The sequence below is a fragment of the Lissotriton helveticus genome, chromosome 5_1, assembly GCF_964261635.1.
Source record: "Lissotriton helveticus chromosome 5_1, aLisHel1.1, whole genome shotgun sequence".
Taxonomy (NCBI): domain Eukaryota; kingdom Metazoa; phylum Chordata; class Amphibia; order Caudata; family Salamandridae; genus Lissotriton; species Lissotriton helveticus.
The window spans coordinates 1,919,555,724-1,919,578,719 of record NC_136065.1 but is presented as its reverse complement, the minus strand read 5'-3'; the positions used below and the strand labels follow the sequence as shown (position 1 = coordinate 1,919,578,719).

The 22,996-nt window shown below is 44.5% G+C and overlaps 1 protein-coding gene across 2 annotated transcripts in view; it reads right to left on the bottom strand.

Moving 5' to 3' along the window:
- TNS4 (tensin 4) overlaps positions 1-22,996 on the bottom strand; it is a 90,312-nt gene that overhangs the window by 31,953 nt on the left and 35,363 nt on the right. For both annotated transcript variants that reach the window (XR_013595006.1, XM_078645511.1), the window contains exons 3-7: positions 19,738-20,182; positions 13,367-13,800; positions 11,471-11,557; positions 10,385-10,510; positions 7,391-7,483 (exon numbers count right to left, since the gene is read on the bottom strand). Coding sequence is in view for 1 of the 2 variants with exons in the window: in XM_078645511.1 (XP_078501637.1) it covers positions 7,391-7,483; positions 10,385-10,510; positions 11,471-11,557; positions 13,367-13,800; positions 19,738-20,182 (1,185 nt within the window). In the remaining variant the exon portion in view is untranslated. The remainder of the gene's footprint in view (positions 1-7,390; positions 7,484-10,384; positions 10,511-11,470; positions 11,558-13,366; positions 13,801-19,737; positions 20,183-22,996) is intronic.

Here is a 22,996-nt window from a genome sequence, read left to right as displayed (position 1 = left end):
TATTGTATTTGTGACAAACTTCTCATGCGTATCGAACAAATTAAAGAACTGCATCAACAGCAATTGGAAGTTGATAAACGACCCAGGCGAAACACCAATACCAAAACCAATCTTTGCCTTCAGAAGAAATCGCACAATTAGAAACTGTCTAGTTGAAACATATCCCAATAAAATCAAAAGGAATTCGATCAGAACAATAGATGGGTCAACACCGACAGGCAATTATGCCTGCGGGAACTGCAAAAATTGCCCTTCCATAATACCAGGTCCTAATATAACCTATGGCAAAATCACACACATATACAAAGAACTATTCAATTGCAGAACTAACAACGTCATATATATGATTAATTGCCCCTGTGGCAAAGCATATATAGGAGAAACCCAACGTGAGATCAGGACAAGAATTACTGAACATAAGTCAGCCATCCGTACAAAAAAGATGGCAGCACCTCTGGTGGCCCACTGGACAGAGATGGGCCACACAGTAGAGGATGTACGGTGGTGCGTTGTGGAAAGAGTCAGCCTAAACAGGAGAGGAGGAGACTTAACTAAAAAACGTAGACAAAGAGAACAATACTATATGTCCAAATTCAATTCCTACAAAACAGGCCTGAATAATAAAGAAGAATGGGAAAAAATACTGTAATGCAACCCTGGAGTCAGAGTTAGGGAGAGGAGGTCCTGATAAAACATAAGTAATAAGAGTATGAGAGTAGTTAGCATGAGAATCGTCAAAGAGGAAGGGGTCTGGAACATGTATAGATCCCAGGCAGCTGTAAAAACACTAGTTGAAGTAGCAACAAGGTTGGGGCACTAACGATCAAAATAAGGCAACCTTCCCCCTTGTAATTAACCGGGGAATCGGGACCGTAAGAGTGTACAATGTCTAATATTAAAAAATGTTTATATATCGAATTTCATTATTTTTACGTGAGGTCATAAGTACCTAATAACGGCAAAGAAATGCGTAGGATGACACTACAGTGTTATAACTACATAATTAGGAGGTATAATTTTACATAATTTTACACAATATGTGAAAAACCTTTGTTGCAACCGAGATGACAACCCAAATAACATCAAAACGGAACAAATTCCGAGCGGTTTTGCCTCCCCAATCCAAGATGGCGCGCACTACCAGTGACGAGGGGATAGGAGACGCAAAACGGGAAAATACGGGCTCGTAAAAGTGATTTAACAAACATTAGGACCAGAGAGTAAAAAATAGTAGCATTGATAATAATCCACTGATATACGCAAGTATAAAACGGGGTTTTTAAACAACACACGGTCTCCTCATCCAAGATGGCGACCGCATAATGATCAGGGAACGACTATCGGTCGTTCCGAGAGGATAGCAAATAGCACATGAAACAAGGTATAGACACAAGGTGGGGCAACCATGAAAAACAAAAATAACAACAATTGACTAAGTATAGAGTGAAGCTATGGCGTTAAAATAAATAAAAAAGAATATACATTCTATAGCGATCACTGCCACAAAATTCGGTGGAATCCCGAAATGCGTCATAAATACGGAAAACAGTGGGGATATTTATTAAAAGGATGAGACAATTTGAGGGAACTCCAATATAAATAAATTCAGTATAAAGCGCTACAAGTGACTAAGGACTTGAACCCATTACAAGATGGCGGCCGGAGTTAGGTCACCAAACAATTGCACTAACTAACAGTGGCCAGGTGTAACTAATGAGCCAATCCCTGACGGTATAAATACCAGAGAGGAGCAAGCCTGATTAGATCGAGAAGACTCAAGAGGCAAGGAGGACGCCACGCAGTTCAGCTCCCACCACCAAGTAAGTAGAGATAGGGTAAACATTGCGCAGCAAGCAGAAAAATGCTAAGGACAGACTTTTCTGATATAGCTCCAACATTTGTTTTTCTTAGAAGTGCAAGCCAAGTCAAAAGGCTTCAACTTAAAGATTGCCAACCCCAGAGTGGATCTATACACACAAGAGTGAAGTAAATTAAAAGTAACTCTTATCATCCAGTGAGGTAAGAACTGAAAGAACAATGGGACATACTTGATTAAGCGTAGTGGAAGTAGAGTAACACTAACAAGATCATTCCATCCCTAGACGGAGCAGGGAGAAGAAGTATTAAAAGGGAGCTCCCAGAGGCGTCCTCCTTATGACCAAAAGATAAGTGGAAATAAGACCGGTAAGGAATCGATAGGCCTACCAGTTAACTACTGAAGCAAAGAGTGCTGAGTTAAAACAACAGATTGAGTACAAATAGAAAAAAATATATATGTTTTTCTTTGCCTTGTAGTACTGAAGTGGTTAAATTCCATAGACTCTGAGGAAAGACCGAGAGTATCGAGTTTGAAGGTAACTAACCAGGGGCATAATCATCAACCCACATTTAATATAACATAAAATGTAAGGAAAAACCAAAAACAAGCGGTTTGACTCCTTTTTGTTTGTCTCGTCCTAAAAACAGAAATCTCATAGAAACAAAGGGGATGAAAAATATGAGCAGATGCTAAACGGACTCATAAGACTAAAAAAGATCCAGGGAATATCACCTGGGTAAGTTGAGAAATAGATATGGGCGGACAGATACAGTTAAGTAAAAGAAATCTTAACCAAGTCCCCAGGGTCATAACAAAGGGACCCGTGATTAATGACCATGCAGATACAATAAAAAGATCTGAGAAAGGGGTATGGGACAGGACTGTCCAGTAGAGTAAATGAGAACTGAGTCAGTCACTAGTGTTGATGTAAGGAAACACACTCCCGTGCTATCATCCCGCCCATTAGTTAATCTGTCTATAAAAAATGATAACAGACAGTGAAGAAAGTTGAAGGAAGTCTTGAGTGAAGTTGTGCACAAGTCAATATATAGGTTACCAAATATTAGGGTTCAACTAATGATGTACAAAGTAAGTGTAATCGATGTTATAAGATGGGACCTAATGAGATGTATTATGATATATGTTTTGTAGATGTGACCAATCAGGGAACGAGTCCTGAAGAAGGTGCAAGAATAAAAGAGGCACCGAAACGCCGCGTCGACAGTTTGTTCCTATTAATAATTTGTGTTCTACTATTATGTATAAATATGTCTGTGGTAAACATTGCTTTATAAGCAGTTTTTAAACTTGAAATTGTTTTAGTGAATGTGTTATCAATATTATTTGTATTAATTGAATATATATCGTGCAATTGTTTTTTCATGTAACAGTCTTGTGGTACTATGATCCTTTTTACAAAATTTTATCAATAAATGTATGACAATTTTTAAACAAGTCTTTGATTCATATATGGTCCCCCATGACACCGAAGGGTTTGCTAGTTCACGTTGTAAATTTGGTAACCTAAATAATACTGCACAATCTTTTTACATATAGGTGGTCACCCCAATGGGGATAGGCACACCACACATAAGGTATAAAATCGGGAAAAGGTACTCTGTTTTTGTACGATTGATCACTAGTGCCACTTTTGTACTCTATAACCTACTGTATGTATATGTTTCTCTGCACACTCTTACATTTGGGCTATGCTGATTGATCACTAGTACTACTCTTGCACTGCGTAACCTACTGTATGTATTTGTTTCTCCTGCACATGTGTACCACTACACTGCACTCCCCCATTCCCTCCTAAACCATCATCGCAACATGGATCCGATCGGCAATCACACATATAAAATCAACTACCCACCGTCACTCACCAAAAAAGCCGCTAAACGCTTTAAACACAACTTCCTTAGGTCACACCCTGAACCCCCCTTTGCTGACACCTACTTCTCACCGGTCACTGGATCCCTGAACACTGATATCATATTCCATACCACACGCAGAGCTCAATGGAGAAAAGCGTTCCTCACCCTACTCACCGTCTCCTCCACCAGGAAATCCGCTCACAGCCTAACTCTCTCCATCACACCATCCCAACTCTTTCCAGGCAGAGCCACCATCACCATTTACAATAACGGGATTGTCCTAGCTCAATCCACAGACAGGAACCTGGAACTGCTAGACAACCTGTTCCCCACCTTCAAAAAGCACCTCTCCCACTCGCGGTCCAACACTCATATCCCCTCCAGTCCCACCAACCATGACCTCACAGCCACATACTCCTCAATCAGGGACACACCTACCACCCCTGATCGCCCATCTCCCACCCACAACCCCTCTAGCCCAGTTCAGCACCATGCAGTTGTAACACACGCCTCAAACACAGACACTGATTGCTCCCCCTCTTACACCACTCACACCCCCACCCCTTTTAACAACCCCCAGACCTCCACACATACCGTAAACACTCCTCTCACACCTACAGCGGGCATCATCACTCCGCTCACCCCTAACAGCACAGCTCTCACACACAACACACCTAACCTAGTCCAGCACCAGAACAACACGCACTGCGACAAATCCCCCCTTTCATCCCCCCCCATTCTCAGTCCCCATTACCCTCTAACTAACCATGCAGAACACACCTCCTCTCTTAATTTAACTCCCCCTCCCCACAACAGGACCATCCCCTATCCCATTTCCCCTCCTACTCTCAGCCCCCATTACCCTTCCTGCTCCCCCACCACGGCTATCAGTCTCCCAGCCTACACCCTGACCCCCCCGCCTACCACCAATGCCCTCACTCATTCCACCAACCTCCTCCCTACCTCATCCACACCCCTCCCGCCCAAAACATCTCTCCTCCCTAACACCTTCCCGTACACCAACACAACGCATACCTCCTCGAACACCAGCCCACGCTCCCACCTGCACACGAATTCCCTGGTCAGCCATTCACCTCTGACTGCCGCCCCCACCTCCACCACCTACCCCACGATGGACAACATCATGGCCACCCTTACTCAGATCAAAGAAGACATACACAACATCAAGGAACTACTCTCCACCCACCCCATACACCCTGCACCCACCTCCCCTCTCAAATTGTCCCCTACCCCTCCAGCTGACTCCCTCACTCAACACGCCCCAAACCGGGCGTCAATTACTGCCCATAGGCGCAGCAATTGCCCTCGTCCCCCTCGTCGTCCCTACAACCCCTCACACAACTACACCTCCCCGCCCAACGGGTCCCCTCGTCCCCCTCGTCGTCCCTACAACCCCTCACACAACTACACCTCCCCACCCAATGGGTCCCCCACCCTTCCGACTAACTCTCTCACTCAACTCTCCCCCAACCTGACCTCACTCCCAGCTAGCAATCGCAACAACCGCCCTCGTCGAACCCACAACTCTACTTCTGACCGCGACACACTCACCCTTCTCCGCTCCTATGACCCAGCCCCCCAAAATAACACAACCACCCCACACCTCAACATTCCCACGATACACTCAAATCCCCTTAGACCCCCCACACTAAACAGCAGATTCTCCATCCCCAATAACCTTAGAAAAGTCCCTCTCTCTCTAGAACCGTCTACCACTCTCAACACACCTCGTCTCAAATGCACTCTCCTCAACTGTAGATCGGCCTCGAAACACTCTGCCGCTATTGCTGATCTCCTCTTATCAATGGACCTTGACCTAATCATCTTGACCGAAACCTGGCTACCTGAATCTTCGACACCTATAATGGACATTCTGGTTCCTCCCAACTACCACATTATCAGGCTAGACAGAGCAGGCAAATTAGGTGGTGGAATCGCATGCATCTACAGGAATAACCTCTCTGTTCAGAAAGTCAATTCTACCTCCCTACCATCCCCAACAACCTGGGAATACATCTGCCTTGACATTATCAGTGAGGGCAAACCGACATGCTCTCTTCACAGCATCTACCACCCACCCAGGGACAACTTCACCTTTTCCCAACAAATCATGGATATGATCTCAACCAATTCCGGACGGCAGCTCACCCAAATATACCTTGGTGACTTCAACCTCCACTGGAATGATTGCAAGGACGCGGTGGTAAATAGTCTTAAAAACTTCCTCGATGCCCTCAACCTCACCCAAATATGCAACAGCCCGACCCACAAGAAAGGTTCTATCCTCGACCTGATCATCTCCAAAGAGGAATCTATCCAACTCGACTCCATCCAACCCTGTGACTGGTCAGATCATCATACTGTCACATTCTTTATCAATGAAAAAGTTAAAGTTAACCCGGCTCAAGTATCCAAACCCAAAGTCTGGAAAAGAGACATGAAAAAACTCAACCCAGGCTCTCTACCCCCTAACAGGTGCAATCTCTTACTGCCACCGACAGGCGATACGGACGTTCAGACACTGACTGACCATTATCTCAACGCTATGACCTCTATAATTAATGAGGCTGCTCCTATGCAGCTAAAAACAGCCTCTACTAAAATCTCTAATCCATGGTACGACGGGAGACTCAATGAAGATAGACGAGATGGCAGAGCGTACCTGGAGATCAGCTCCCGGAAGCTTGTTTCCTTTCCAGTAAAGAATTGGCTTGGTAGTTTGGTCTGCCCTGTTCCCATGATGCACTGGGCCAGGGACAGACTAATTTGCATATAGCCAGGTTCTGAACTGGGATGGTGCAGTGAGCTAAAAAACGGTGATGGATCAAGCCCTGATCTTTTGTCTGGGTAGGAGTGTTCTGCTTGATTCAGATACTCTGTCCATCACCACCCCCTTTTCTGAATCGTTTTGGCCACTATAGGAGTGGCAGGGTATGCTCAGACATGAGTCCCTTGCTCACTGCACCATCAGGATTCAAGCAAGCCGGGCCGAAGACGGCTGCAATGCCAGAAACCGGTCCCCGGAAGCTTGTTTCCTTTCCAGTAAAGAATTGGCTTGGTAGTTTGGTCTGCCCTGTTCCCATGATGCACTGGGCCAGGGACAGACTAATTTCCATATAGCCAGGTTCTGAACTGGGATGGTGCAGTGCGCTAAAAAACGTGATGGATCAAGCCCTGATCTTTTGACTGGGTAGGAGTGTTCTGCTTAATTCAGATACTCTGTCCATCAGCACCCCCTTTTCTGAATCGTTTTGGCCACTATAGGAGTGGTAGGGTATGCTCAGACATGAGTCCCCTGCTCACTGCACCATCAGGATTCAAGCAAGCCGGGCCGAAGACGGCTGCAATGCCAGAAACCAGTCCCCGGAAGCTTGTTTCCTTTCCAGTAAAGAATTGGCTTGGTAGTTTGGTCTGCCCTGTTCCCATGATGCACTGGGCCAGGGACAGACTAATTTGCATATAGCCAGGTTCTGAACTGGGATGGTGCAGTGAGCTAAAAAACGGTGATGGATCAAGCCCTGATCTTTTGACTGGGTAGGAGTGTTCTGCTTAATTCAGATCACTCTGTCCATCACCACCCCCTTTTCTGAATCGTTATGGTTGATGAGGCTTCACCATGTGCATTAACTATGAGTGGTACAGATATAGCTTTCCCATGCAAGCGCTATCCTCTCACCGAAATAGGGCTCTTCGGAGGCGCCTTTCAGGTGAACACCTTTTGGCGAGGACTCAATCAGAAAATGCCGTATATGATCACTGGACTCTTCGCCTTAAGAAACAAAATAATAATGTAAGATAAATTAGTTTGGTGATAACATGACATTTGTGCAGAACGTCGTCGTACAGCCCTACTACTTACAGACACTAGAAAGAAAACATCATTAATAGAAACAAACTTTTAATGGAGCAAGTAACTGAACACAGATAGTTTTCAACTATTGCTCCATGCTAACACTATTTTACCCAAAAAGCAAGAATAAACTTAAGGTATATTATTTCATCACCGAACAGAATTCAAATGTAAATTTTGCGTTGCGTGTCAAAACGATAATTCATATAATCGTTTGTATGTATTGCAGTGAGAATCTTATACATCTTAAAATAGTATGTTTTTTCAAATAGGATGTTTGAACATTTTTAAAGCTGGGAATTGCCTAGAAGTGAGCCCTATAGAAAGGATCCACGTGAATAAATAACATTTAGAGCATTGTTAACCTGAAGGAAAGTATAAACAGGCAGTGTACAGCCACTGATACGCAGTCATAAAATTATCACAATTTCTTAACCAAAAGTCTGAAATTGTGAATTAACATAGCGAGTCCAAAAATTCGAATTAGATTTAAATGTTGAGATGCTCCAAGCACCTCGTCCGCCGAATTGCTTGGTTAAAGTGAAATTCGGGTAATAACTATCAGGAGGACCAAACACAGACTCTAGGAAGCTAGTCTCACCTGAGGCACAGGTTGAGGGTGGCACAGCTTACCAAAACAACCCTCTATCTGAGCCAGAGCTCTAGCCTTCATCATCGCAAATCTTACTGTAAAAGGCTAGAGCGCAGATGGAGGTCGTCAAAAACTAGTACAGATAAACACATATTGAAATGTGCACTATGTGCGTACCACAGTAAAATAAGGATAGCACGCAGGCAACAAATTGACAACAAAATAGATCAGGCAGGCACCTCCTTGAAGGAATTATGCAGAATTCTAAACACCTTTGTCAAACCAATGCATGTTCCTTTGTTATTCCTGCCTCCAAGACTCTTTGTGACACCTTGGACAGCCACTTTCAAATTAAAATTAATATCTACCGCAGTTTTCATCCCACATTTAATTTTTCAACTGATCCCGGCACAGTTGATCTACCATGAAACACTGATTTGGCGGTACTCGATAAGCTTGAGCCTTTGTCTCTAATTCAGATGCTTGACTTACTAGCTAAAGCAAAATATGGCTCCCCTTCCAATCTCTGTCTGCCTCAGATCATTGTAACTCTTTCTCCTCTTCTTGCACCTGTTAATAAAGCATTGTGTAACCAGTCCCTGACTCAAGCTACTGTTCCACGGTTCTGAAAAGCAGCTCATGTTACACCTACCGTAAAAAAAACTAATGTAGACCTCAAGGATCCAACTAGTTATCGTCCTTTTCCCTCCTCCCTCTGTTAGGGACGTTTTTGGAGGCTCAGGTCAACAAACAGCTCTCCTCCTATTTGGAGAGCAATAGTTTGTTGGACATCTCTCAATCGTACAGCAGACCTTCACACAGTAAGGAGACTGCTCTACTTGCAGTAGTAGGCACTATTAGGTTATCCCTGGATACCCGAATCCCTGCCATGTTGGTCTTGCTTGACTTATTGGTGGCGTTCAATACCATCTACCTTTCCATTTTGGTGCAGGGTCTTCATCAGAAAGGCACCCGGGGAGCCGACTTCGACTGGCTAAAGGATTTCCTTATGGATAGGATCCATAAAGTTTCCATGTGTACATTCCACTCCAAGACTATTGCCTTGGACAAGAGGGTTCCTCAGGGTCCCTCCTTGAGACCTATGCTTTTCAACATCTACGTAGCCCCCTAGCCCAAGTAGTGAAGTCCTATGGGTTTGAAGCTTATTCCTATGCACAGAGCCGGACTGGCTACTAGGCGTTTTGGTGTGCTGCCGAGCTGCGGGCTGATTTCACTGCGGTGGAGGCTGATTTTGTTGTTGGGGACCTGCGTGTGCTTCTAAATAAACAAAGCAAAACAAATGGTTTTAAGCACAAGCAGGTCCCCATCAACGAAATCAGCCCCCAGCTTGGCAGCACATCAAAACGCCCGGTAGCCAGTCCGACCCTGCTTATGCAGACAACACTCCGTTGGTCATCTCATTTGGGAATGACACTGAGAATATCAAACAGTGATTTGTCACCTGCTTGATAAAATTTACCATCTGGATGTCCCTCAGTTGTCTCCAACCGAATAAGGGCAAAACAGAGATTCCTCAGTTTGGCAAAGCCCAGCTCAGTTGGGTGGAGGATTGGTGGCCAGCGGAACTTGGTCCCGCCCCATTGCCCAGTGGAACTGCCAGGAACCTGGGTATACTTTTAGATGAAAATCTTTTGGCGGTTTCCTTTGAGCTGCAGGAAGACACTCACTCAGGCATTAATCATCAGTCGCCTGGATTATGGCAACACCCTGATCCTCTTTCTAAGGAATCCCTTCTATCGAAATTGCAGGTTGTCCAAAACACTGCTGCCCATATGGTAAACAACCTGCCTCCATGAACACCGTCAGCCCTACACATGCTCCCCATTCGAAAGAGAGCATTGTTTAAACTGCTATGTCTGACCTACAAATCTTTGTCAGGCTCCGACTAAAAGTACCTTCAGGTCAGACTCACTCTGTACCTCGCGAACAAGAATCTAAGATCTAGTAACCAATTTATTTATGTCCCCGGCATATCCACACAGTTAATCAAGGTGGCCGAGCCTTTTCCTGCCTCGACCTGTACCACTGGAACAAGCTTCTCTGGTACATCCGTGCTTCAGAAAATACCTTAAAACCTGGTTGTTTTAATCCTGCCTCTATCTCATCTAACCTGCCAGTTACAGTGCAGAGATAACCCTTAGGGATGAGTCCTGCACTATACCAAGACCCGAATAACATAACATAACATAGCAATAGCAGCATGGTACCTGATTTGCTGTTGATCACTGTGGGTGAGAATGGAACCCTCATGGCCAGTCCAAAGGATCCCCGGTAGGATGTGCTGTCACGGATAATGAAGGCACCTGGTTCCTTGCGTGTCAAGAGCTCCACAACTGCAAAGCAAGAGCAATCGGTTTCATGAATAAACAGGTCCTTCAAAAGGGGCGCAAAGCTGAGGATCCTTGCCCTCATTTTGGGGGCTGGCTCTGCTGTTATTACATTTTAAAATAATAAAACTGAAGGCCTGCCTACTTCTCAATTTAGCTAATGCAGCAACACCACTAGGTGGAGCCAAGTAATGGGTTTCACTTTCCCTATTGTACAAATCTTACTAATGCCAGCTGCTTCTTGGACCACACACCGAAGAAAGGCCGCACAAATGTTTTAGCCCAGGCATCACCAAAGATTCTGACATCCCTGTAAATAAAACAGAGACTACTAGCTCAGATGAGCTGACTGCATACAAGGAATGCCAGGGTCATCAAGCTTGTTGTGTGCACACATCTGTCCATTTGGCAGCAATGATGACTTAACTTAGTATTCAGCTCTCAGCTAGGGTGACCAGTTTTGGGAAATAAAAACCAGGTCATTTCACAAGCACAGATGCATCACTACAATTTTTCATCCACTGAGGGGCACAGAGTCGCTCAGTAACATAGAAAACACAGACAGTGAGAAACCAAGTGCTTTCTGCCAGACCCTGTTAACTTATTATGCACTGGAAGACAAGACAACTTCCTTCCCTTTGTGTTCAATCAAACATCTATTAAGATCGGGACATATGATACATTTATTGAGTTTTGCAGGGATCAAATGTTCAAAAACCAGGACTGTCCAGGCGAATCTGAGATGCATGATAATCCCACGTGTTAGCTTTTCCACTAGAATCATGTCACTGTGATGGACACAGAATGTTTTGCCCCAATCTAGGAGTGATCCTGTAGTATGAAAGCACCTTCCATATATTTTCGGAAAAGGAGAGTACTAGAGTGACATGGGAATACCAAGACAGAGAAGCTTAGGAGGAAGATGGGTTTCTGATAAGACAAGCCGCATGTCACACCATTCTTTACCTTGATCACGGTTCAGGTGGGGCTTGAACCAATATTTTGAGGTGTCGGTCACAAACTTCATGGTTGGCTCGCCATTTGAGTGAGGATCTGTAACATTCAGAAGAGCAGTTAGATTTTTCTTCTTTAAGCAAACCAACAAGCACAGTGAGGACATGCAGTGGACCTCTAAGTGGGGGCTGAGCAATGTGGATTTAACGATGATGAAACAATAAGATGTATCTTATGGAGACAAATCCTCTACATCCGGTTTTCCATCTTCTAGTGATAATAGCAATAAACTTATTTTAACATATTCTAGCTTTTTTAGGTCAACAATAAGGGCGATATGTATCAACATTCCGTTTTGCGATTCCTAAATAGCGATTTTTAAGGAATCGCTATTTAGAAATCGCAAAATTGTATGTATCTAGAAATCAGCTTCTTTTTAGCGATTTCTTAAAATTCCTTAATTGCGATTAGCAAATTGCTAATCGCAATTAAGGAATAATTTCCCATTCATTTCTATGGGCCAGGAGGCCCATAGGAATGAAGGGGAAATGTGCGATTAGCAATTAGCTAATCGCAAATTGAGAATATTTTTAAGGGTGCAGGGGTGTCCAAAGGACATCCTGCTGCACCCCTGAAAATGACATGTGTGCGCATATGGCGCATGTTTGAGCGTCACATGGCACCTTTTGTTTTTAAAAAAAAATGCTTTTTTAAAGGAATTCGCATTCCTTAGGGACCATTAGCAAAAAATGTTTGCATCATACATTACATTAAAGGAATCGCAAATATTGCGATTCCTTAAATGCAATCGCAAAATAAGGAATCGCAAATTGTGCTATTCCTTATTTTGAACCACATTTGCTTAATACATACCGAATTTCGGCCTTTGCGAATGCGAATTTCAATGATACATATCGCCCTAAATCTCAAAGTGTTTGTTTTTTACTTGGGTACTCATCAGCCAATGGTCAGCCTCTTTACAAAAGATACAGGAGTAGGAAATAGAGGACACCAGTAAGATACAAGAAAAAAATGTTGCAAGGTAGCCCGTCAAACTTAAGCAGAGAGCCCTTTACCTAGAGACAGGGACAGACTCCCTCATTGCAGTGCTGATCATTCAATGTATATCCATTGTGCCTCAAAAAAACAGAAAAACCTTTGAGGCATTACACCAAGCCACATTATACTAGCAAGCCCTAGAAAAATGACTTTCTCTGGATGACACCACGTGTCAGTTGTTCCTTCTGAAACATGATGAACGTTCACCAGCGCAATTTTGAGTCCCAAGGGGTGTATGCAATTATAGGACTTTGCATCTATAAATTGTGGAATCCGCTTTACAACTCTGGAAATCTCTAGGGGTGGGCGGAATTTGGGTAACCGCGTTACGCAAATCTCCGCGAAACGGTAAAAATCACCACGAACACGCAGAAATTCGGCAAACACGCGGAAGTGCTTGTTCATGATGGTTTTTAACTGTTCGTTATCGCTGTTTGCATGCTCGGGGGGAATATCTTGTGAACACGCATTTCAGAACGCAAACAAGCAAAAAATTTGGCGAAGTCACGGAACTCAGAATTTTGGGCAATTTTGCGTTCTCCGGGGAACGCACCATAGTGTGCAGAAAAAATACAGCAGTATATTAAACTTGCAAAATTGTTACTGAGAAAAAAAATCATGCTAAATCTATTTCACAGGCAGTTCTGTCTGCAAACATGTCTGTGACATTCTTAATGTACATTTTTTACAGTAAAAGAATTCCACAGTTAAAGTAACAGAAGGTAAACTTTACAATGTCACCATAAGTGATATTGGAAAAAGTAATTGCCACAATCATAGCAGACACCAACAACAAGGAAAAAAGGAAAATTTGTTTCTTAAACTTTAAAAAAAACAAAAAAATCTTACTGTCTGCGGAGAAGAGCAATGAGTCTGAAGAGGTCTTGCTTATGCGCCCTATTCCCGAGCTGGAGCTGGAAGAGACTCTTCTTTTGATTGTACCGTGGCTGCTCCTCGATGAGGTAGGGTTACCATTGCCGTGCTCCGAACAACCGTTGACCAGCAGAATGGGAATGTCCACTGTGGAGTTGGCGATTGATGGTGGGCAGCTGCTAGCATGGCCCTTCTTGGAGAACAGGAGGTTTGATTTGGGAGGGCAGTGTGGGAGCTGCTGTCCTGAGCCGTGTACTCCATTTGCCAGGTCACCGAAGAAGGACTTCTGCATCATCGGAGAGGACACATATGGACTGTTCAGGTTGGAAAAGGTTCCCCCTGCTCCAAAAGGACTTTCTGCAGACCTGCAGGCAGGCTGATCGGGGCTATTGCTGAGCAGCGAATGGGTGCTATAAAATAAAATGGGGGAAAAAGATATCAAGAAAAGAACCATTGAAACCTTACTGGACTAAAGTCATTTATTGCTGCAGCAGTGCTTTCTCCATACTCCATGATTCAGGGTTTGTGTTGTCTCTATGATAAATCACTCCCAAACTCGAGAAGGAAACAGGAGTTGAATTGTAGGCAAACTGAACACCAGGGAGAACAGGTAGTGAAACAGCAAACATAAAGAAGCCATTCAAAAGAAAGATTTATTGAGGCGGTGGGGTGGAAGGGAAATATGACTCCTCTCTGCATATATCTAAAATCTGTCACCACATTTTTTCTCAAAACCCAACCAGACGTCATCAAAGGACAATTCTGCAGGGGCGGACCCTCCAATAGGGCGTTGGTGCGTTGTCCCACTGTTTTCTTGCAATGCGAGAAGCAGAAACATAAAATGGTAATAACTTTCATTTATTACCATTTTATGTTTGGTTGGAGGCGGGCGGGTGGGCGGGGCTGCTCTGCAATAAGGGTAGGGGAGGAGTGGGGTGTCCACTCCTGAGTGCGCAAGGACTGTTTGTTTGGGCCCTCTGGGGCCGCCCAAACCAGTCATGCGCACTTTGCCCTTCTCAATACAGGCTGCATTGCAGCCTGCATGGAGAACATGGCCTCACCATCAGCCACTGGCTGGGCAGCGTCCTGACCAATCACAACGCTGCTTGCAGCATTGTGATTGGCTTAGGGGAGAGAGCGTAGCTCTCTGCTTCCTCTTCCTGGCGGAGGCAGGAGAGCAGGAGCAGAGAAGACATGGGACCTGGACGGCGGAAAGGTACGTTTATTTTTTTATTTGTATTATTATTATAACATTAAACACCCACCCGGGAGTCATGCTGGCTGCAACTGCGGTTCTAGAACATTCAATACTGATAGTTAGGTAATGGAGGATCGTGGCTAGATTGGGGACCTGGGTACTAATCACAGCTTTGAAACTTCAGTGAAAAGCATGTGACTAACAGCAAATCAATTAATCTCTTGGTGCTTAAACATTGTGCATACCTGAAATATCAAGCAACTGCTGATATGTGATATATAGAATCATATGTCTATTCACCACTTGATGCACATAGTCTTGTGTTGTTTCTAAACTCCCTCATTAATGTACAATCCACCAGTAGGTGTGTACTCAATAAATATGAACATTGTTGGTGCTGCAGGATTAGGTAAAACTATTTTCTGTTTTAGCTAAATGGTCATTTAAGTGCACTAATAAGTGCACATAAGTAACACAAGTACATGCTCTATTTTTTCTAGCTAATAGGTTTTAATATTATCAAGCCAATCTCATATTCTGACCAGTACACAGAGCTAGGAGGCAATACCAACGAGCGATGAGCACTAGAGAAAGGGCAATGACATAGTATTGTATTAATCTCATACAGAGATTAATCTCAGCACCTGGATACCCTCTCAGGTGATTAGCTGCGATATACAAATCCAGATTGAGTGATGATTGAGTGTACAAATTGGGATTCAGACCTGTGGTCATCTGGTCATGTTAGCCTTCTCCGATGTTTTCCAGTCAACTGGTCACAGGAATTACTTGCAGTAGTGATGTTTCAAACTTTAAATGTATCTACTTAAAACTTATTATACATTGACAATATATCAAATTGTGTTTCTGTACTGATCAATGGTGATGATACTACTTAACAAATGGAATGCATTTTTTCAACATCGAAATGATGAGAGGCCGGATTGGACCTGCTAGGACATTAATCTGTTACCGTCTGATTGCAAAAAAACTTTTAATCTATTGAGTTATTTACCTCTGCTCTACTTAGTGAGGTCATTATTATAGTGCATGCTATAAACTGAGCCAACTCTAGGGTCTTCATGACTTAACGGATGGAAGCATGGGGGTAAGTGGCGGCACTATAGGCCACATGTTCAAATCTTTTTGCCTGACGCAAACGGTTCGATTTGCAGAATCGAGCAGTTTGCGGCCGCAAAAAAAGCCTTTTCACTATTACCAAACGCTATTCTGTGTTTCTGTAACTTATCACCAAATCGCAAAATGGGTTAGGAGTTTGGGATTAGGAAGGGGCATGTTAAGGGCATTCCTTCCTAATAGCAACTCGCAGTGGTATATACAAATGTTTTGCGATCAGAATGTGGTACCAATAATTCGCATTTTGCCACCACCTCCAAGTTGGTGGTAACCCATTCGCAAATAAGAAGGGGTCCAAAAGGGACCCCTTCCTCTTTCTGAATGTATGCGAAAAGATTACAAAATTAAATGAAAATCTTTCATTTTTGTTTGTGAGGCACATCCTGTTTTCCCTTAAGGGAAACGGGCTGCATTAAAAAAAATTTGCTTTATTTAAAAGGAAACACATTTATAGTGGCCTGCTGTCCTTAGCAGGCCACCATGCCTGTGTTTTTAGCGTTTCTCAATGGGTTGCAAATTACGACCTACCTAATGAATATTAATGAGGTAGGTCAATTGCAACCCATTAGGAATCACAAAGAGTGTTAAAGAGATTGATGTACATAGCTGTTTGCCATTTCCTAATAGCGAATCGCAAAAATTTGCTATTAGGAAATCACAAACGGGAATCTTTGTACATGTGGCCCTCTATCAGCTTTTCCCCGAACGTTGGTAGATATATGGCTGTTTGCATCGGGACCCAGTTAAGACGACTGCTATCTCTTTTTACGATGCACCTTAGTGTAGAACCTAAAATCTTCAACCAAGAGGTGGTTTGAGTTTGAAGAACTCCCACTAGGCGCGCACGGTGACTCACTAGTAAAGAATATTTTTCCAACAGGAAGGTATAAAAGGTGTAGTCATGCCGGTGAAGTTGCACCTTACGTTTTTTGGGGCCACAGTAAACTCCACTGCTACACTGGTCTAATATTCTCTACCTAGAGAACCGAGATACTCTACCAAGGACACCTCTAAACCCAAGCCACAGAGTATGGAAAGAGAAAGATGTGAGATAATAAGCAGTGGCGACTGGTAGGGAATGAAGGTGAAGCGGGAGCGGGGGATTGAAAGATATCAAATAAAAGCCCATATACCTTTTCCACCGCCTCTCCTCCATCTCCGGAAGAAGCTGCAGGAAGCACCTGGGCACACAGACTCCCCTGATCCAATCACAACGCTGCAATGCAGCATTGTGATTGGTCTCATCATCGTGGTTCGGCGTTCAGATGGGGACAAGGAACCTGTGCATATTCCCCACCAGGCTGTGCATTACAGCCTGATGGGGAATATGCAAACTGCGCATGACTGTTTGGCCTGTGCACAAACCACTCATCCTCCCTGTGCCACCAGCCCCGCCCCACCCTAAACCTAATTATATTTTTCCCTTTTTCACTACTCTAAGAGCAATGAGGTAGTTGGGGAGAGGGGTTGGCCTAACGGCTAAGGCGCTCGACCTCGGACCTGGGGAACTTGGTTCGAGTCTCGGTAACGACGCCAAAAAACCCCTGTGATTCTGGGCAAATCACTTAATCTCCCCGTGCCTAAAAAAAAAATAAAAAAAAAAAAAAATGAAAGTGTGTCCTCATGTAACGTAACTGGTGCTATGTAAAGCACTCTGATAACTGATTCGGTTCGGTTCAAGTTCGCGCTATATAAAACTCCCCCAAAAAAAAAATCAAAAAAAAATTAGGTGACGCTCCTCCACCTTAACGGTGAAGCCGCCACTGGTAATAAGACCATATCACTGATGCTAGGAAGCCACTCCATTTGCTCCCAATAGGAGAAAGATGAATAAATGAGGAGTTTTATAGAGCACACAGCTGCTCCTAGGAGTGTGCCAGTGCTAAAAACGAAAAGTCCTAGGGCTACAATCACTACAAAGCAAATAACCAAATCTACAGGTTTGTTGAGATTGACATTTTCACCTAGGTATATAGAGTGTAAAATCTTGTAGTATGGTGCCAAAGTGACATTGAGTTAATTGGATAGACTACGGAATTGCCAGGCGCTGTACACAATGGGGCTCCTAGGATTTGTAAATAACGGGGATGCCAGGCTCTGTAAACAACAGGGCTGTCAGGCTGTTTAACCCCTCCCACGCTCATGACGAGCTCAGCTCGTCATGAGCCACGGTTCTCGTGTGCTCATGACGAGCTGAGCTCGTCATGACCGTTAGAACGCTCGCACTTGGGAAAATTCCCCTGCTGTGCGAGCGTTCTAATGAAACGGGTGTGGTCATGACGAGCTCAGCTCGTCATGAGCACACGAGAACCGTGGCTCATGACGAGCTCGTCATGAGCACCGGGGCACTGTGCACGCCCCCCCTCCCGCCAGCACGGCAGGGGAATAACCCCAGCAGCCAAGGGGTTAAACAGTGGGGCTATCAGGCTCTGTAAACAATGTGGCAGCCAGGCTCTGTAAACAACGGGGCTGCCAGGCTCTGTAAACAACAGGGTTGTCAGGCTCTGTAAACTACGGGGCTGCCAGGCTCTGTAAACAACAGGGTTGTCAGGCTCTGTAAACTACGGGGCTGCCAGGCTCTGTAAACAACAAGGCTGCCAAGCTCAGTAAACAACGGGGCTGTGACTCTCAGTAAACAAAGGAGCTGTTAAACTCTGTAAACAACAGGGCTGGCAGGCTCTGTAAACAACGGGGCTGCCAGGCTCTGTAAACAACAGGGTTGTCAGTCTCTGTAAACAACGGGCTGCCAGGTTCTGTAAACAACAGGGTTGTCAGGCTCTGTAAACAACGGGGCTGCCAGGCTCTGTAAACAACAGGGCTGCCAGGCTCAGTAACCAACGGGGCTGTTAAGCTCAGTAAACAACGGGGCTGCCAGGCTCTGTAAACAACAGGGCTGCCAGGCTCAGTAACCAACGGGGCTGTTAAGCTCAGTAAACAACGGGGCTGCTAAGCTCTGCAAACAACAGGGCTGCCAGGCTCTGTATAGGCTAAGATAAATGAGAGGACCTACACTGATGCACCTGGGTGTTAAGCCATGGAATGCTTTCTAAGAGACCCTAAGGAGTGACAAGAGCGCACCTAAAAAATACTGGAAACCCATGCCTAGTTCAGGGAGCAATCACTTCACAAAAACTCACATAAAAACGATTATCAATATAGATGTGAAATAAAAATGTACCTAAAAGGCCAGGGTACCTAAATTGGAAAGCACAGTCCAGCACTTGTGCTACAGCTTGGCCTCTTGAGGTGAAGCAGATGTGGGTTGGTGGAGTCACCATCCTGTTTTCTCATATTACTGATAGAGTACTTAGGGGCTGATTGTGAGTGCAATATAGCAGGAGGCAGAGGGGTTAGGCACGATTCTGGTGCCTTTCTGTATACATATATGTTGTAACGTATGTATCGCTCACCATAATACAAGCTACATAATGTCAAGGCTGTCTGTGTCACCAGATGCCAGACCTAATCATGCCGGTTCTTGGCACCGGCCAGGAACAGATGGACGGACAACAGCAGCTTGAGACCAGCATCTAGCAAGAGTGATCAAGGCCGTGGAGACGCAGCCGAAACGCGTCATGCTGACTGCAATGCAATAAAGCACTTTAATTTGAAAAGCACGTTGTGGTCCGTACCTGTTTGTTCCAAAGACTTGGATTTCGGGACTGTGGTTTGATATATTATATATATATATATATATATATATATATGTATATATATATATATATATATATATATATATATATATATATATATATATTCCTATGCAAGACATTATTGGAGGACCATTCAAACAAACAAGGTCAATTTTACAAGAGGAATGGAATATGCAGGGATTTGGGGAGAGGTAGTATTAGAACGCCACACTTCAGGTTACTGTGACTTGACCACTTTTCCTTATAGTTGAATGTTCATGGCTGAAGCGTGCTGAATCATGCACCCAAAGGGTTCTGTTAGTAGTGATTATGTGTGTGTTATGGTATTGACAGGATGATAACATGAGGTTTGGACTTACCTGCCAAGCATGTAACTGGTGTCGGACCCTGGACTGTTAGACATTATGGATACACCACTGAATCTGTCATGGTTCCCGGGGATGTGAAGAGGCACTGACACCCCTTTGTGCCTCAGAGAGAAGAGCAAGGGCTGGGGCTGACGCTCCTGTTGATTGGTAGACGGGCTCTGTGTGGACGGTTGGCATGTAGAGGAAGTGCTATTGGAGGAGGAGGCGTGGCGAGTGCTTTGTCGTCCAGTGCTGACTTCATGGTTGCCATGACTGTTACTGTCAGAGAAGATGACGCTGCCATTGGACGCACAGTTCCCGCCTGCAGTTCCTCGCGACAGAAGGATACACTCGTTTCGGGATGTGATGAACTGTGGGACAGCGGCTGGACTGTTGGGGCGCCTACTGGCGGCCTCACACCAAACACGGGATGACTTCTCAACATCATCGTTCACACCTAAAAACGAACACACTTAATACAATTAAAAACAACAGCCTGCTTAAAAGGAAATACAAATTAGCCTGTTATCCACAAGTTTGTTAATCAGGAATTTGCAATGAAAAATAATTTTTAAACACTCAATAATTTAGAGAAATGTACTCATCTAAAAATTGTTGTGCAGCATTGTATTGTGTTACATCATTCACCTTTTATTTCAAAGTATTTTATTCGTTTTTTATACAAACAAATACAATGGCATTCTGTCACGGGGTTAGCCAAACAACAAGTTATAAATTTCGGGGACCATGCCTACAGGAGTTTCTTAATTTTTTCAAGCTGTGGCATCTCCTGTGGGCTAGTGTGCTCATGTGGTCGTTGCCAAAGTGTATGCCTAGATATTTGATAAATCCTATTTGCTAGGTCAGGCCTGACCCCCCTAGGGTGTCCCTAGTGAAGTGGATGTTCAGGGGTTTGCATTCTGATTTGTCCCTGTTGAGCTTGTATCCTGAGTGGCCTGAGTATATCTCTATGGTGTCTATCAGGGCCTCAATTGAGGTCTTTGGTTGCTCCATGACTATTAGGATGTCGTCTGCATATGCTGCCAGTTTTATTTCAACATCATTGATGTTGATTCCTTTTATCGACAATCGACCAGATGCATATATGAAGGCTGCATCATGGCACATGCTCATAGATCCACTGGATTGTCACTACTTTGTTAATACAACAAAAGCAAAATTCTTATAAAGACCAAAGAGTGCTAATAAAAGTGTTCCCTAAACTTGAATGTCTTTTGGGCCAGTCTAAAGTGAGCATGTTTTCTAATGAATGAATGAATGAATGAATGAATGAATAACTTTATTGTGTGGTTACTTAAAACCATTACATTAAGACCAAGGTATTAAATTTACAAAAGTTAAAACCACAAAATTTCTGTAGACAAGCGTTTGTAAGAAGTTCCCAAAGTTCATAAGGACACACGCGGTCGGGGACCTGTGAGGGCCACCAGGTGTCCCGCGACGAAGTCTCTATTCCTGCGTGGCCTTGGCAGCTATCAGCTCGAGCCGAGTCTGTTGTATAAATTTTCCGAATGAGGCCATCTGTTTTACTATGCTCAAGGTGTATAGATGATGGATTGCTTCCTTAGCTGTGCGTGTCCCGGCTGCCCTAAGAATGGGCCTATGGTAGAGGGTGCGGGGTGCACGTAGGGCAGGGCAGCAAAATAGTAAGTGGGCCAATGACTCTTGTTTATAATTGCAGAGTCTGCAATCCCGAGCTCCTGTGCCTGCATTTTCCGGATTATATAGTTCTTTGAGCGGGAGGGGGTGCTGCCGGGAGGCCCACGGCCTGCGTGAGATGGTTTCGAGGATTTGGCGCGGTATGTGGCAAGCATAGGGACTCATGGAAGGCTCTTTTCGTGAGGGACTCCAAGTCCATGTCCCGAGAGCATGCGCGCACTTGCTTTTTTATCGCATGTTTGATGGTCGTGTAGTTGACAAGGTCTGGGTTCCACGACTCGATCGCCAGATTCAATTGCGTCATGGCTGCTTCGATGGTAGCTGACCAGGGGTTCCCTGGTTCAATGAAAATGTGTTTCAGGGCGGCCTTCAGTGTGTTTTCACGTGCCGCTGTTGTGAGGTAATAATATTTACTTAGGGCTGCCATCTCTTCCAGAGTTTGTTGATTAAGGGAGATTTCCAGGCGGATTAGAGTGTTTCTTGTACATTTTGGTAGATGGTACAGTCTCTTGTATGCCCCACAATGAATTTTTTCCAGCTTCCTATTCAGTTTGCCTGGGTACGCCTGTTGTGCGTAATTAAGGGCCGGCATTAACTTGGCCTTGAGGACTCTTTGGATGGCCGTTGCTGATGGGCTGTGTATGAGGGCTTGTAGTTTACATAGGGCAAAGGTGATGGACTTACCTTTACCCTGTATTTTCTTTAAATGGGTACCGCACAACCCCGATTCATGGAAGGAGACCCCTAAGTATATGTATTTCTGGATACTGTCCAAAGTTAAATGGCCGAGGCTCCATTTTGCTCTTTTTTTGGGGGGGTAATGCCCAAAAATGACTATTTTTGATTTAGTTGGATTTGCTACCAGCCTGTTTATGTTGTTATATATTGCCAGGGCGGTGAGTGCCTTTTGGAGTCCTATTTTTGTATGATCCAGAATTACGAGATCATCCGCATACTGCATGAAATGTATTTTGGTTGCCCCGATCTTTGGCGTTGCTAGGGCAGCCCCCAGCAGGGCTGTCTCCATATCTGCTGTGTATAGATTGAACAGTAGGGGCGCCAACACGCACCCTTGTTTTAAACAGCGATTCGTGTCTATCTTGTCAGTTGCAGAATCGTTTGAAAGTTTGATTCTTACCCAGGTGTTTTGGTACAGAGATTGTATCGCTCTTAACAGGGAGGGATCGATGTTCCAATGGACCAGCTTTCTCCATAAGATGGTGCGGTCTACTCCGTCGAACGCAGCAGAATAGTCGATGAAGCAGGCGAACAAAGGGAGACTTTTGCGCCGGAGTGCTTGATTGACTAGGTAAGAGAGTGCTGTGATGTTGTCTACAGTCGAGGACCCTGGTCTGAAGCCAGTTTGACAGAATGGCAGGAGGTTTACTTCGCTTGCGCAGTCTGTGAGGTCTTTCAAGATGGCGCTTGCGTAGGCTTTACCCTCGATGTCCAACAGGGCGATCATGCGATAGTTTTCTTGGGTCTGATTTGGTCCCTTTCTTATGAATTGGGTGCAGGAGCGAGCCTCGCCATGAGTCAGGCACAGCCCCCGACAGCCAGCAGTCAGAGAATAGGTAGGTCAAGTTTTCGG